Source organism: Telopea speciosissima, chromosome 8 (assembly GCF_018873765.1).
Source record: "Telopea speciosissima isolate NSW1024214 ecotype Mountain lineage chromosome 8, Tspe_v1, whole genome shotgun sequence".
NCBI lineage: Eukaryota > Viridiplantae > Streptophyta > Magnoliopsida > Proteales > Proteaceae > Telopea > Telopea speciosissima.
In genome coordinates, this window is record NC_057923.1 from 12,609,438 (window position 1) to 12,626,015 (window position 16,578).

The following is a 16,578-nucleotide window of genomic DNA, read 5'->3' on the forward strand; positions in this document are numbered from 1 at the left end:
TTTCAATAATGTATAGTCTCTATTCATTTATATTTCTACTTACCAGAAAATGTACTTTGATTTTGACGAATATGAAAGTGAACAGAAAAGTGCATACAAGAATGATGAGGGAAAACCACAGCCTTGGAATAAAGGAGGAGATTAACTGTCAATGATAGTCAGTACATAAAACTCTACCTAAGGGACTGCACTTATTTCTGAGCAGTATAATCAGCTATCACATTTGAGTGATGTTGGGAAGAGACGAAAAAGATGTTCAATCTAGCTTGAATATTTAGTAGTGATACAGTCTTGAAGACCCTATCCTGGCATCAAGTAACCACAAAATGATAAAAGAGGAGTTTCTTACATCCACATTCTTAAATCCAGAGAACATAGCAATCTCAGATCCTATAAAGAGATATGTGGCCTCAATTTTAGAGGCATCTCTAATTCCTAACACTGGCCTATCAACCGAAGTAGAATGGTCTGAGGCATCCTCCTTTTTGGTGCAGATGTTTTTCAGCCTACCAAATGAAAAGGGGACTATCATTTAGGGTATTGATGGTGTGGTGATGGAACTTTTCATCCTTATCTTTTGGAGGTGGCTTCTGAAAAGGTCAAAGGCTTCCCCAACTTCTCGTTGGGATAAGCTTATCTCAACAGCCCAATTATTTGCCACGTGGCAGATCAGATGAGATCCAAATTTTGTGGACAGGTAGAACACAATGTTCCTGCCTACATGTCAAGTTTCAACCCAAACAGATACTGCCAAGTGGCAAAATAAAACTTTGGAAATCTAAGGACTTTGGGAGAGCACATGGGCATACACAGACGGCTGAAAAAATACAAGGATGCATCATGCATGCCAATACACAGGAGGGTATTTGATTAAATTAGGTTCTGAAATTTGACACGTGTGACTAATCCAAACCTAGGCCTGTGTATTCAATTGGCCTATCTACCCAACTGTCAGAATCACCACATCATCCTATCACATGGCTCAAAATGGTGGGCCGTTGAGATTTCTACACGGAGGGTTGTGAAAACAATTCCCCTCTTTTTAGTAGCATTAGTAGAGGATTTTATGAAGTGGAGATCAGGTGGTTTGAATTCTTAAGGTTTAGTCAATATTTAAATGCTTGGAAGGTTGAGGAAATTGCAACCCTTCTGAATGCTACGACCCTTTATAGTATGGACATGGAGAAAAAGGATCTGGCACAGCTAATCAGAAAGGGATCTACAGTTGGTTCACTTTTCCAATCTTGAGTACGAGGTGGAATTGCATCTTTCATAGTCAACGTTCTGAGTCTAGAAACCCCTTGTGCCATCAAATATCTCCCATCAGACTTTGGATGGCATATAGAAACATGTCAGTTGACCATCTGATTTCTAGGTAACACTAGTTTCTAGTTACTATGTATTTTTCGAATAGGAATGAGCTGAGACTGGTATTATGTTGTGCATTGCCTATCATCTATGAGATTTGAAATCATTTGTTTTGTTTCTTTCGGATGTCGGATCACACCTCAACACTCTGGTTCTTATCAATTATTTGGTGTACTCCCTTCGACTCTTGGTTGGATTGGAAGCATAGAACTAAAACTCGGAACTCGACCGCAACTCTATCCCTTGGAAAACCGAGTTGACGCGAGATATCTTGAGATCTCGGTCGAGTTGCTGCATTTCCAACTTGAAACCTAGTTTCGGTGGGTTTTAGACCTAGTTTGGGTCTGAAACTTGGTACTCAGCCTATTTTAGGCCATTTAAACACAATGGCACTATCAAATTTTACAAAAACAACGTCCAAATATGAGTTTCACTTCGGACCCTAGGTTGGTAGGTGACGACGTACTAAAATACCCTACTCTACACATAATTTAGTAATAGAAAGCAATCAAAATATTCAATTAATGTAAAACAACTTAAATAAGCATTAGAAATGTTAAAGTGTACAATACATCAATCTGTTTAACAATGTTACATTACATAAGATGTGATTGATTAATGAATTCAGTCCCAAAACTATCCACATAGAATTCCCATGTCATAGTGTTGCTATAGTGTTGCACATAGTTTGCCACAACATTCATATAAGTGTTGTCATCAACATATGCCAATTCCCCTATCCTAGGGTACATGGGAGGTGGTTGCCATGAGGCATGAGATCCACTACTACTGTCATATTGAGGTATGTATGGGTGTGGCTGGTTTGGAACTGGGAATATGGGCCCAAAACCTGACCCCTGTGAAGGTTGTGAGCTCATTTTACCTTTGAAAAATGCTTCAAATTTGAGATGAATCCTTCAATTGTGTAGCTGAATCAACTCTCCGGCAGGTTGTACGTTGAATTCCGGAGGTAAAATGAGCTCACAGCCTTCACAGTGGAAGAAAAGAGGTTCTGGACAGAACTCGATCAAGATATCTCGAGTTCTGTTGAGTTACAATACTTTTAAAGGATAAGCTGGGTCGAGATCTTGACCGAGATATTGCACTTTTAGAACTCGTATTAAGTCTCGTCTCGACCCCTTGGAAAACCGTTTACTGAGATCTCGCGAGTTTTAGTTCTATGATTGGAAGGACAACATATAATTTTCAATGACAAAAGACAGGATCAAAGATTGTTAGTGAGGTGTTTAATCCTATGTTCTTGTGGATCTTGATTTGAGGCATTTGTATTAAATGAGCTTTGAAAGTCCAAAGTAAAACTGAAGGCTTATCCCTTTCAGTAACCACGTTCTAATCTCTGCTGCTGTATCACTCCAAGATTAGTTTTTTTTTTCTTTTTTATTCCTACGTAGGGTTTGGGGGGGGGGGTTGTTGTTCCTTTTTCCTCTTGTAATATTTTAAGTTACCAAAAACTAGTACTAAATCTATTGCAGAAGGGTCCACCAATTCCTGAGATCTTGTTGTATGACCATTGAAGTTTATTTTCCTGTTTTCTAATTTGGAGAGGTGGGGTTGAGGAATATAATTCATCTTATAGTAGAATTTTTTAGTCCTTTACTGGGCATTTTGGTCAATTAATTTGGTTCATTATCCTTATGTCCTTCCTAACAGTTGTTTTAAGTTTCAGTATCTATCTAGCCTCTGGCAAAAAAGGATAAAAAGGAAAAACAAGGAACCGGATCCTCTCCAGCATGCATTGGACGGCTGGTATTGTCCTTGGGATGTGTGCCAGCCCGCTCAGCTGTCCGATGTACGCTGGAGAGGATCTGAATCCAAAAAACAAACAATAGAGGTCATTGTTGATTTCAAGCTGAAATCAATTGAATGGTTATCCATCCACTGTATGGTGGCAATGTGATTGAGCTAGTTGTGCAAAAATGTTCCATGGAAGGGTTCGCAAATTCAATCTTATGGTGAATGTTGGATGTATATATGCTTGATCCAGCAGATTGGCTTCTATTCCCCAGAGTTATTTGTGCCTTCAAAAAAATTCCATGAAGATCTGAGATTAGAACAAACGATTCCACTTGTTTTCCTTACCTCACCTATTCAGGTGGCAAGTGTCTATCAAGGAACCTACTGGTCCTAACAGTAAATATTCTGGATAAAGATATACTCTGTTATTATTTCATAGTTTCAGTCAATTTACTCATGTCAATTTATATAGGCTCTATTTTTCTCCCCTTCTATTGTACAATCTTTGGGAATAAAGGCAGTGCGACTTGTTGGAAACTTTGTCCCATCTTTTACTTCTGGTGAAACAAATGCTCTGATTAAAAATATTTACGTTCCTTTTTATTACTTCGTCTCATCATACGTGGAAACAAATGGAGTGGGTAGGGTATCAAAGCGTCAATCACAAGGTAAACCTTTTTTTTTTTTTAAAATCTCGGATTGCTAATTGCTCAGTTGTTGCAAATATTTTCTGATGCAGGAAAAGAGTTGGAGAAGCTTGCTTTGGAAGCAGGATTTTCTGATGCCAAGCATTATGAGATTAGTGGAGGCCTTATGGGGAACTTGGTAGCAACTCGTTAGATTGTATTTTCACTTGTTCTCTCTGCAACTTCACAGCCTCATTGGGTGAAAGAATATAAATATTGCCAATGGTGCTATGTGATAAGCAAGAAAATGGGTGTGAATTTATCTTTGGGAATTCTTGGTATTTTCCCTATTTTTATTTGGGTGACTATTGTGGTGGGAGCAATTTTTAGTCTCATTTGAAATGCTTCCTTTGAACTTCAAAGCTGTGTAATATGCACTATTTATTTCAGAGAAATTTGAAATAAAATCTTAATTCATTTTCTGCTCGTCTTATTTGAAGTTTTAGTTATTCTCATGCACATAAATATGCATGTATGCCCCTAAAAACCTTGCAAGTTTGAACGAATATGAGAGAGAGGAGGGTCCAATGTTGAGTTGAGATTTTTGAGGAGCTATCAACTCCATTTCTAGATCTATACGTTTCTTTATTGATTATCTACTCCAATTGCGGTGAATTAATTGAGAATGAATTGTGTACAACAAAATTTACTTACATTTTTACACTGCCAAATATTATCAGTTAGAATTTTCCTCAAATTGGCCTGGCCCGGCTATTCTCTTCAATAAAAAAGCTTTATTTAGTTCATCCAGACCTCATCAACCTTTTCATGTCAGACTCCTATAAATGAAGTTGTCCAAGCTTTATAAGTTTATATCCAAGTTGCTCAGGCTCTTGCACTCATGTAAGCACCGGCATAGGTTTGTTTTCTGTATTTCCCTTCTGAGGTCACCTGGGATTAAAGGAGCTATGGGAGACAGTAGCAATTGAAAGTGAAGTACTAGGAAGAGGATATTGGTATCTGCATGTGTCACTGAGCTCCATTGTCCTGACATCCATAAAAGGTGGATTGGTGGGTGCAGGAAGTTGTTCATCCTTCTTCAACAGCATTTGTAGGGCCTCTGACATTGATGGCCGCAATGAAGGCACCTCCTGCATGCACAAAAATCCCACATGCACTATCCTTAAAATCTCATTGATGTCATCATTGTGATTGTAGCTGTGCAACATCAAATTTGAGTCGAAAAGCTTCTCTGCTGTCCCCATTTGGAAATGTTTCCATGCCTATTTCACCCAAATGGCACAAGGTAGAACAGAAAAACAAAATGTTACCAATTAATGGAACTAATGGAAAGAGTAGCAGGTGAAAGTACTTTTCCAAGGAAAATATGAGGGAAATGGAAAAGATGCTGCATAGAAACTTACAGTAGTGACAAGACTATTAGAGTACTCAGATGTTTCGTTTTTGCGGTTCTGCATTCCGGTAACAATCTCTAGTAAAAGGACCCCAAAGCTATACACATCTGCCTTTTCTGTTAACTGACCACGGGCGAGGTACTCTGGAGCCATATACCCTCTGGAATTTAAAAAAACAGAAATGGGTAAGTTCTTGGTATAACCAGTTTGTAGATACATGCATCCATCTAAATCTTCATATGCATGTTGAAAAATATTGATGTTATCTGTGAATCCACATATCTATGAACTGATGTGTGGAAAACTTAATCTTCATCCCTCAGGACATGCTTGCATTGGGCATCCACAAAAGACAAATCATGATGCTTCAAAGTTACGGTTAAGGAAATCAAATTACTTCAATCAGTGATTCTTCTCTTTAATAACTGCTGAAACAATGAAAGAGGAAACTTACAATGTTCCTGCAATGGCAGTACTGATGTGGCTTTTATCTTCTTGGAAAGACCTTGCCAATCCAAAATCAGCAATTTTAGCTCGCAGCTTTGAATCTAATAGGATGTTGCTGGCTTTTATATCTCTGTGGATGACTCTAACATTGGTGTTCTCATGAAGGTAGACCAAACCTTCTGCTGTCCCTTTGATTATTTTAAATCTTATTTCCCAGTTCAGTGCTTTACCTCTGCTTGGATCTATCTTGTTGTCAAACAAAAGAAAAACTATATTCAGTTGTTGCAAAGCTGTTAAAATAGGCCAATTGCAAATCTAGGACTAGTTTTAATTGCTTAGCAATTAGTGGTCATTCAGTCAGCTTATGCAGCTCAAGATGCTGGTCCTTTTTCTGTAAATTTGATTAGCAAGTATCAAACCTAGGACCCAGCCCCACGAGTGGAACCAAATTATGAGTTGAGATTTAACAGTGTGCAGAAGAATTGAAGGAAAGATTGCAGAGTGAAACATTAGACAATACCGAAGAGGAAGCGGTCAAGGCTCTTATTGGGGAGAAATTCATACACAAGAAGGCTTTCTGGTCCTGAACAGCTGCAACCCAACAACCTGACCAAATTCTTGTGTTCCAGGGTACTTATCATGTTAACTTCATTGTAGAAATCTGCAGCTCTGTATCTGTTATTAGAGAAAAGCCTCTTCACAGCAATCTCCCTTCCATCAGGCAGAACTCCCTATAAGCAGAGGTGAGTGAATCAAGTCAGAAGACAATTGGATGACATATAGAATGAATGGTTACCTGAAATCTTAGAAGTTTAACAGTTAACATTTGGATCATGGTTTTAAATTTAGATGCCCAAGAAACTGAAATAGTACTATGACAGCAGTTTAGTTTCCTCACTTGTGGGAAAGTTACCTTGTAAACTGTTCCAAATCCTCCTTGACCTAGCTTGTTGGTATCATTAAAAGATCTGGTGGCCTTTTCAAGCGTAGAGTACTTAAAATTCAAGCTACTGTCGTGAAGCATCTTTGCCATTTTTACCACATCAATTGCACCTGAAAAGCAGAATATGAGAGAACGAATTATCAGTATTAACATCTAACCTGGTTAAGACTGTATTGTCTGGTTAAAGTTTTATCTTGTAGAACTCGAAGAGGTTTCTTTGCAGTTCAGAAGTAGCAAGGCTGTGTTTGAAAAGGATTCCTAAGACAATCAGAGATATGGACCCTGGCAAATCCAGCAGGGTAAACTATTCTCGACTGCATAGGATTAGTCTGTTCTCATGATACTACTAAATGCTTATTACATATCAATGATTGTGATTTGAAATCCTTGTTATACCTCTTCTTTTCTTCTGTATTCTTCTGTGCCTCCAAATGTGAACTCCAATAGCCACCCCAATTATTAAAGCAGCCACAGAACTCAGAATGGCAACCACTTTCGCTACTTTAAACCCTACAAAGGCCGTCAATGCAGATGTCTGATCAGGTAAAATTGAACAATGAAGGAACCTTTGTTTTAATTAATCTAAAGCTATACAATTCATGATTCTTATTTCAATATCTATCTTGTTGAACTTGATACCTAATTGTATCTTGGTGAATGTGACTTTGAGCTATGGAATTCATGATTCTTATTCTAATCTCTTATCTTATTGAATTTGATACTTAATTGTATCTTGGTGAATGTGACTGAGTTATGGTTGAATAAATGTCATTGGAATCACCCATACCTTTTGATCGACCACCACTCTGTTCTTTGTTCAGGAAGTTTGTGTCTGAATACCTCATGAAGCAACCTGTGTACAGTGCCCGCCCTTCTGACCATGGCAAGCAACCCATCATCGAGGCTAATGCTTTGTCCAAACATGCTCTGCAAGAGTTTATATTCAATGTTCTCCAGCAATTTGCTAGCACATAAACTGACTCATTCCTCGACCCTGGCACACGCATCACAGACTTGGAATAGCCTCCCTGGTCTGGTGCAGCTGCAGCTGCATCCAACAGAGCTTTTCTGGCCGATTTCTGGAATCCATATCCCTTTCGCGATGTATTTCCACACACAGCCTTGTCTCCAGGGCCTGTAAACTCCTGGAAAAAACTATAATTCTCATAACGCAAGAAGCAACCATCCAAGTAGGCGATGCCTCCATTGTGAGGATAACATTTGGGATTAAGAATACGAGCCTGGGAAAAGCAAATAGTGCAGTCAAGGGAGGAAAGATCTCCATAGCACTGGGCAAGGCCATAGCAGCCGTCAGGGCCTGAACCCACATTTGCTACTCCAAAACCGGAAGTTCCAGTCTTGTTGCCAAGGATATCCATGGTGGCTATGTAGTGAGGGACAAAGATGGTTGTGTTGTGTTCTAGTGTAGTTTTGCATCTGAGCTCAACTGCGTGAGATCTTGGATCTGCTACTACTGTTTCTACTAGTACAGAAATGAAAATCATGGAGAGAAGAAACGAAGGAGGACCTGGGTTCTTCATATTTTGACGATATGTGGTGTATGAGCCTGATCAACAATACAGCAGAATGATAGGGGAGGAAGAATCTCCTCACCTCTGGTGGACCTCTGGTGATGTGAACTTGTGATAGGTTCCTCCTTCACCAAACTATTAAAGAGAGAGAGAGAGACAGAGCAGAACAACTGCAGTTTACTAATAGGGTTGGTTTCCAATTGTCTTCGAAAGTAGATTTTTTTATTTTTTTTGGATAATTTCGAAAGCAAATGAATGGATCTTCTTATCTGTTGTAGAGATCATCCCTTGAAAGCTCAGGAGCTAAAGCTGTTTGACCAGTCCGGCAGGCTGGGCAAATTATTCAAATGAATGATGATTCATTAGTAGTAAAGTAATGGGTTTGCTGGATACATTCAGAAAATTAATGAGTTTGGTGTTGTTAATTGTGTTTGACTGTGACTTTCTTGTTCTGTGGTCTGCAAGTTTTCCTTCACCTCTGGGGAGATTGATAAATTTCTTCCCACATATGACAGTGTGACTTGATAGCTGGACACCTTATGTCATCATCAAACTCCCAATCCTTACTGGGTTGAAAATATATTTTTCCATCCTAATCTTTTTCCCCATAGTAATCCAAAGGACCAGTAGTCCTTAGACGCGGAGATCCCCTCTGCCAATAAACGAAACTCGGTAAAAAGGCAAAACCTTTGGATAAGGAAAAGGTCTCTCTCTCTCCCCCTCTAGATGTAAAGAAATTGTATAATAAAAGCATAGATTCAAAGAAATTGTATAATAAAAGCAAGGACAAGAGCCTGCTATCTATCAACAGTTGCCTAGTGAAGTTGGTGAGTTGTGGTGTGTTTCATGCCGATGCTCACATGGAGGTTTTGAGTTCAAGTCTCCTAACTGGTACGTTTCCCCCTCCCTATCCTCCCCCCCCCCCCCTAAAAAAAGTAATAAAAAAGAAGAATTTCCTACCTGGTAGCGTAGGGCTAATGAGAGTGCATGTAGGGACAAAATCATGCTTTCATCCAACGAGTGAGGAAGTTATGATTGAAGAGGAGAGGTAGAGGGAATGTAGGGGTAAAAATGGCAAAATATAGATGGGTGAGGGAGAGGCATTGTTTTGGCTAGTTTTGTAATACCTATATTTATTTAGGAAAAAGAATGTTACTTGGTCGTGTGGCCAGCGCAGCTCCTATGCCTAGACACAATACCATCCTGCTCCCATGGAAAGACAGAAATCCCATCCAGGTTGATACTTGTGCGCGCTCTCCTATTGGCAAGTGTACACGTGCAGACGGTATCTAACTTGTCATAGGCCAAGGGTTTCATTCCTACACACCCACTATTCGTTTGCCATGTGGATGCTGATGTGACAATTTCAAATAAAGAGGTCATGGTTTGGATTAACCACCTCTCAAATTTTATAACCTAATTCATGGATGTTAATTTTCAATATGACTAAACATTTGACATGAATGCAAGGGAACTAACGATCTGCTTGTCCATAAAATTTGGGGCTCACTTAATCTATCACATGACAATTATTAGTGCTTAAAGTGGACCTCAAGGAAAGGTTCCTCCACGAGTGTGTAGGAATTGGACTCCCATGAAATTTATTTCCCAAAAAAAAAACCTATTGAGAATAGAAAGGGAAAATGCTAATACATTAGAGAGGGTATGTGATTACATTTGAGTTTGAAATTTGAAATTGACCATTTAGACCATTCCCTAGAATGCCTAGTCGGAATTTCAACACTAGCCTTACATGTGGTGGAACGATTGTACATAGCTTCCCTAAAATTTAAGGGTAGGTTTGGTTGTATATATGCAGGTTAATGAAGAAAGAGAAATTTAATTAAGAGAAGAAAGTGGAATATAGGGGGGGAAACCTGAAAAGAAGTGGAGATTTCTTAGAATTTGTTTCACTAGCTGATGTTATGGAAATTCATTACAAAAATACATTTGGTAGTATGGAAGTAGTTGGAAAATCAAATTGAAATGGAAGGAAGCTATGTTCAAATTAGCATTTTTGTGGAATGTGTATTACAGATAAAAAAAAGTTAGAAAATACAATAACATGGACAAGAAAATAATAGGAAAACTTCAAGGATTTTCATATTCTACTTCTCAACGACCAAACCAATGAAAATGATTTTTGCTATTTGAGAAAACCACATGTTTGCGTAAAATAGAGGATAGATGGAATTATTAAGTTTATAAGATAGGAGATGATAGAGGGCCAATTATCCTTTCTTAGCACAAGACATTAGACAATGCCGTGTCACTTAGAGTTCCTTTTTTATTAGTCAAATCTAATATTATATTAAAGAAAGGGACACTTCTCCTAAAAATTTTTAAAAAAAAATTAGAATTATAATATTAGAAACCAAAGACCCTCTATGAGCCATGGTCCTAAAAGCCGGTTAACCTTTTAGGATTGGTGTGTGGTTTGTGTGAGTACACTTTTATCAAAACCAAAAAAAAAAAAAGACCCTCTATGAGAGAGAGAGAGAGAGCTAATCTATAGTAAATTACTCTCAATCTAATACTGAAATGGGCCAAAAAAACAAGGTACCTGGCTGTATGGACCCTACACCAGCACGGGCCAATGGGACTATGCATGCAAGCATCATGGGGGTGGGATTTCTACCTTTCCATGGGGGTGGGGCAGTAATTTCACACCCACCAATGTCTAGGCGTAGGGGCCACATAATCAGATACCATTCTTTTCTCTTAGAAATATAAAATTCAAGAATATAAGAAAGATTATTCTCAACCTAATATTGAAATGGGCAAGAGAACGCTACCTGGTTGTGTGGCCCTTGCACCAGTGTGGGGATCAATTGGAGTATGCATGCAAGCATTATGGGGCGAGATTTCTACCTTTCCATGGGGGTGGAGCGGTCATTTTGCACCCACCAGTGGAGGCGCAGGGGACACACAACCGGGTATCATTCTTTTTCTCCTATTGAAATTTGAAATATAAAATTCAAGAATATAATAAAAAATAAAAAGGAAGAATATTTTCTGATCGACTTTTCCATCCTAAAATCCATAGATGGTGGAAATATATATCCTATGACAAGCTTGATGGAACTGAAATTTTGTGGATGGATAGATCTCAAATTATGCACATGTTAAGTTTTAGCAATAACAGAGTTAAGTCGAGTGACAAAATAAAGTCTTAAAAATCCAATAGAAAAACTAGAACTTGAAGAAATTGTTCTTACACACATATGGTAGGAATCATGTCTACACACCCACTATTCATTTGCCAAGTGGATGTTGTTGTGGTTATTTAAACTGTTGGATAGAGAAGTTAGGTTTGGATTAGCCACATGAAATTTCATAGCCTAATTCAATGAAATATCCTCCAGTGTATCGGCAAACATCCCATATATGTCTATGCATGTTTTTGGTACTTCAATACTACTGTGCACTCTCTCATATCCTTGGATTTTCAAAATTCAATTTTACCATATGGCAACTCTAATTGGGCTAAAACTTGACATGAGTGTAAGAGACCTAACAATTTACCTGTCCATAAAATTTGAGCCTTCCCTAATCTGTCACATGACAATTATTAATGTTTAAAATGGGCCTAGGGGAAAGGTTCCTCCTGGGGTGTCTAGGAACTTAACTCCAGAATAAAGTTAAATTCCACTGATACAATCCGTATAATTGAACTGTTGAAAGCTCCCAAAAGGTTCTGAATCTGTGATTTTTGGATATCCAGGTTCAGGACCAGATCAATCATGGGCATGTTGGGATGTTAATCAAGCTCTCAAATGTAATCCCTTATAACTCAGAACAGAGGCGGTGGAGAAGGGAGTGGTGGTGGAAGAGGAAAGATAGTTATGGGTGTTGTAGGTTGAAGATGAAGAAAAGGGTAGTATTGTAATTTTATTTCTGATGCTTTAGTACGAGGGTAAAATAGTCTTTTTAATATTAAAATTAATACCAAACTAACACCGTCAGTCAGAGGAGGTCTGGATGTACTTAGAAAAAATACAGAGGAGGAAGGTGTAATTAGACCATAGTACAAAGAGGGGATATAATTTTCCCTAAAATTAAACAAAAAGAAATCCTATTCTTATTTTGAAATTGATATAGAATGTGTCTCTGACTATTTAATCTAAACTGAAACAAATTTTGGACTCTAACAAGATAAAGATAAAAGAAAAAAAAAATATATTATTATCTCTATTTATGCCTAACTGCATCAACTCTCACAGTCTTAAAAAAACTCCCCTCTATCGAGTTAGGTCGTGAACCCAAGATGCCTCTGTAATTATCATCATCCGCTAAAAGATAAGGGTGTGGTTGCTTCTTTGCTACATTTATGAGGCGAGATTTATTGGGACAATTATTGCTATAATGACTCTTTTCACCACAATTACGACACACAATGTTCTTCTACCAATCATTGCCTCTGTTAAATTCCGATTTCTTTTCTTTCACTCTACGGGGTTCAAGCGTCTTTTCTTCAATCCATAATGGAGGTCTATAAACTGAAGGAGTCTTGAGCATACTCTTCAGATAACTATACTTTTCTTTAGCTGCCTTGGCATAAGCTGCTGCCACATCAACAGACCTGAAATTAGTGTTAGCCAACTCTAATCGGATCTTAGTATTTAACCCGTTGATATATCTCATAACCTGCTGTTGATTTGTATCCAGAAATCGGCACCTTGAAGATAATTTGTGGAACTCTAGTGTGTAAGTCTCCACATCCTTGTTGTCTTGTTGAAAATTGTGCAATTTGTGAAATAATACCTTCTCATAATTAGGAGGAACGAATTTCTTGTTCAGAATCTGCTTCATGATCTCCTAATTAGTAACGGGTCCAAGTCGCCTAATAAGCCTCGAGTGTAGTACATCATCCCACCATGAACATGCATACCCAATAAACTTGGTGAGGATGAGTTCACACTTTTTCTCATCCGGAAAAGATTCAAAATCAAAGATTTTTTCAACCTTGGCAAGCCAATCAAGAAATTCCTCTGGCCCATTTTCACCGTTGAACTTTGGAACCTCAACTTTGATGTCATAGTCCCTATCAGAAAATAGTTGTGTGATGACCTGGGGTATAAATGGATCAAGTTGATGCCTTTGAGTATCTTCGATTCGTAAAGTATAAAATTGAGAATTTTGTTTGTCGATTCTCTTCATAAAAGCACGAATTTCTTCCATAAATTTGTCAAGTTTAACCTCATTCCTCTCCAACCTGGCCTCAAGCTTGGTCCCACTCTTTTGTCGATTTTCAGTCAATTCATAGTATAACTTGTGCAACTCAATGTTGGTGATGTGACCTCCTGCCATTAGTAATGGCTAGAAAATTCGACAATAACACCAATTTGTTGCAGATCCGAGTTCGGAAGCCAAGCTTGGATTGCCTATGGGCCCATTCAATTAACAAACAAATTAATTTCAAAGAATAGTGGCAATTTCTGTAATTATGCTGAAATATTGGGTATCCCTTTGAGAAGAAAACAAAATCAAGGATGTATAGGTAAATAAACTTAATGGGGGGGGGGGGGGAGGAATGGAATAAATCAGATTTTAAAAAGAAAGGGCTTTGTGTAATTGTCACATAATCTGGCCCTAGCTGCAATTATTAAGAAACCCTCTTCTTCAACCTTCGACACTCAAACCAGTGGGTGTTCGAATGATGGAACTCATGCATTTAGGCCTCAATCAAGCCACAGGTGCACGATTTTCCATCAGCAATCAAACAAAACAGACGTTTGAAATCAACCCTGGCGATATTAGGGCAACCAGTTTTGATTGCAGAGTTGTAACTCACAGTTGGAAAGGCTTTTCGATCTAAGTTTCTAGGGTTTGAATCGTCCTATGGGAGGAGGTTAATAGTCACGTCAAAACAAAACAGGGTAGAAGAAGAAAGAAGAATAGGGAGGAGTATGGATCGACTATACCTGAATCAAGAGGGAGGGTGAGAAAATCAGAGAAGAGTGACCTGCGCACACAGCTCTGGGCAGCAGCAGCAGCAACAAGGTAAGCACCTTCGTTCAATTTCATTCAAAACAATCCAGATCCCAATTGTGGGTTACATGCCCTTTTTATAAAATTAAACAAAAAGGTATCCTATTCCTATTTTGAAACTGAAATAGAATTTGAGTCTGACTCTAACTAAATCTAAACTGAAACAAATTTTGGACTCTAACTTGCTACAAACGACTCTAACAAGATAAAAGAAAAAGAAAATTACGTTATTATCTCTAATTAAACCTACACCTAACTGCATCACTTTCAATGATAGTCGGTACATAAAACTCTACCAAAGCGACTGCACTTATTTTTGAGCAGTAGAATCAGCTATCACATTTGAGTAATGTTGGGAAGAGATGAACAAGATGTTCAATCTAGCTTGAATATTTAGTAGTGATACAGTCTTGAAGACCCTATCCTGGCATCAAGTAACCACAAAATTATAAAAGAGGAGTATCCTACATCCACATTCCTAAATCCAGAGAACATGACAATCTCAGACCCTATAAAGAGATATGTAGCCTCATTTCTAGAGGCATATCTAATTCCCAACACTGGCCTATCAACCGAAGTAGATTGGTCTGTGGCATCCTCCTTTTTGGTACAGATGTTTTTCAGCCTACCAAATGAAAAGGGAACTATATCATTTAGGGTATTGATGGTGTGGTGATGGCACTTTTCATCCTTATCTTTTGGAGGTGGCTTCTTAAAAGGTCAAAGGCCTTCCCCAACTACCCATTGCGATAAGCTTCAACAGCCAAATATCTGCCACGTGGCAGATCGGATGAGACCCAGATTTTGTGGACAGGTAGACCCCAATGTTCCTGCCTACATGTCAAGTTTCAGCTCAAATGGATACTGTCAAATCGCAATATAAAGCTTTGAAAATCTATGGACTATGGGAGAGTGCATGAGCATACACAGACGGCTGAAAAATATAAGGATGCATGCCAATACATGAGAGGGTATAGGTCCTGAACATGGTTTTAGGTATCAATATCGGATCGGCCGTATCGGTATCGGCCACGGACGATACTGACACCTGACCAATACCGTATTGGTGGTATTGGAACTAGGGAGGGCAAAATGGTCCTATATAACCCTGAATCGGTATTTTGAGGGGTAAAATTGTTTTCCAGCCCAATACGGACAATCTGTATCAGCTTAGACCGATACGGGTACCAATACCAAAGTTCATTGTTCTGAAATTTGACATGTGGCTAATCCAAACATAGGCCTGTCTATTCAACCGATTTGTCCACCCAACTGTCAAAATCACCACATCATCCTGCCACATGGATCAAAATGGTGGTGGGCCATTGAGATGAGTCATCTACACAAGGTATTGTGAAAACAATTCCCCCTTCCCCCTTCTAATTGCATTAGTAGAGGATTTTATGAAGTGGAGATCTGGTGGTTTTTTATTCCTAGTGTTTAGTCAATATTTAAATGGTTAGGAGGTTGAGGAAGTTTAGTACAAGGTGGAACACGTTCCCCATGGAATCTAGAAACCCATCAAAGATCTCCTGTCGTCCTTTGGATGGCATATAGAAACACAACAATTGACCATCTGATTTCTAGGTGACACTAGCTTCTAGCTACTGTGTATTTTTTGAATAGGAATGAGCTGAGACTGTTATTATGTTGTGCGTTTCCTGTCACCTATTAGATTTGGAATCATTTTCTTTGCTTCTTTTGGATGTCAGGTCACACCTTAACACTCTGTGGTTCTTATCAATGGTTTGGTGTACTCCCCCTTGACTCTTGGCTGGACTGGAAGGACATAACATGGACTTTTCAATGACAAAAGACAGGACCACAAGATTGTTAATGAGGTTTTTAATCCTATTTTCTTGTGGATCTTGATTTGAGACATTTGTAAAAAATGAGCATGAAAGTCCCAAGTGAAACTGAAGGCTTACCCCTTCCATTAACAATGGTCTAATCTCTGCTGTTGTATCACTCCAAGATTAGGTCTTTTTCCTTGGAGGAGTTAATTTTTTTTTTTTTTTGGGGGAGGTGGGGAGGTGGTTATTCCTTTTCCCACATTTTATAATATTTAACTGACCAAAAAGTAGTACTAAATCTATTGCAGAAGAGTCCATCAATTCTTGAGATCTTTATATGATCATTGAAGTTTACTTTCGTGGTTTCTAATTTGGTGAGGTGGGGTTGAGGACATCTATTTACATCTTTATTTATAGATGTCTAAAGTAAAAGAAGCTTTAAGAAAGATGAAAGTAGGCAAAGCATCAGGCCCAGATGGAGTCCCAATAGAAGTGTGGAAGAGCCTAAGGTTAAGCGGTTTAACCTAACTAACCAAGCTGTTTAACAAGATATTGAGCACAATGAAAATGCTTGATGAATGGAGTGTGAATTCACCTAGAGGGGGGGTGAATAGGTGAAGGTTGGAAATATAAAAGCTTATGCGGCAATTAAAATCAATCACCAATGTAAAGACAATCAATAAACAAGCAATAATTAGAAGAGTGACA

At 38.5% G+C, this 16,578-nt stretch overlaps 2 protein-coding genes and 1 long non-coding RNA gene across 8 annotated transcripts in view; 1 reads left to right on the forward strand and 2 right to left on the reverse strand.

Annotated features, from left to right (window-relative positions):
• Positions 1-16,578, forward strand: part of LOC122670900 (2-phytyl-1,4-beta-naphthoquinone methyltransferase, chloroplastic-like) — a 37,435-nt gene that overhangs the window by 11,509 nt on the left and 9,348 nt on the right. For 3 of the 6 annotated variants that reach the window (XM_043867924.1, XM_043867927.1, XM_043867928.1), the window contains exon 8: positions 3,863-4,238. In XM_043867924.1, coding sequence (XP_043723859.1) covers positions 3,863-3,963 — 101 coding nt within the window. In that variant the 3' untranslated portion in view covers positions 3,964-4,238. Of the gene's footprint in view, positions 1-3,862; positions 4,239-7,001; positions 7,098-7,375; positions 7,398-16,578 lie in introns of those variants that run through there. The other 3 variants (XR_006334274.1, XM_043867925.1, XM_043867926.1) reach the window with 3 other exon arrangements.
• On the reverse strand, positions 5-14,579 carry LOC122670901. Its single transcript, XR_006334275.1, has 2 exons — positions 14,374-14,579; positions 5-177 (listed from the first exon to the last, which is right to left on the reverse strand). It is a non-coding gene; the product is annotated as an uncharacterized LOC122670901 (long non-coding RNA).
• On the reverse strand, positions 4,410-8,106 carry LOC122670897 (cysteine-rich receptor-like protein kinase 2). The gene is made up of 7 exons (XM_043867919.1): positions 7,342-8,106; positions 6,951-7,064; positions 6,525-6,664; positions 6,132-6,342; positions 5,619-5,853; positions 5,174-5,324; positions 4,410-5,032 (listed from the first exon to the last, which is right to left on the reverse strand). The coding sequence occupies exons 1-7, from the start codon at positions 8,093-8,095 to the stop codon at positions 4,697-4,699; spliced, it is 1,941 nt and encodes a 646-aa protein (XP_043723854.1). The 5' UTR covers positions 8,096-8,106; the 3' UTR covers positions 4,410-4,696.

What these genes read in the sequence shown, in the direction of transcription:
- LOC122670897 (XM_043867919.1), bottom strand. Translation starts at nt 8,095, where the DNA reads ATGAAGAACCCAGGTCCTCCTTCGTTTCTTCTCTCCATGATTTTCATT. An exon ending in GATTTGGAACAGTTTACAAG is followed by an intron (nt 6,343 to 6,524) that starts GTAACTTTCCCA and finishes CTCTGCTTATAG; the next exon opens with GGAGTTCTGCCTGATGGAAG. An exon ending in CTAATAGTCTTGTCACTACT is followed by an intron (nt 5,033 to 5,173) that starts GTAAGTTTCTAT and finishes TGGGTGAAATAG; the next exon opens with GCATGGAAACATTTCCAAAT.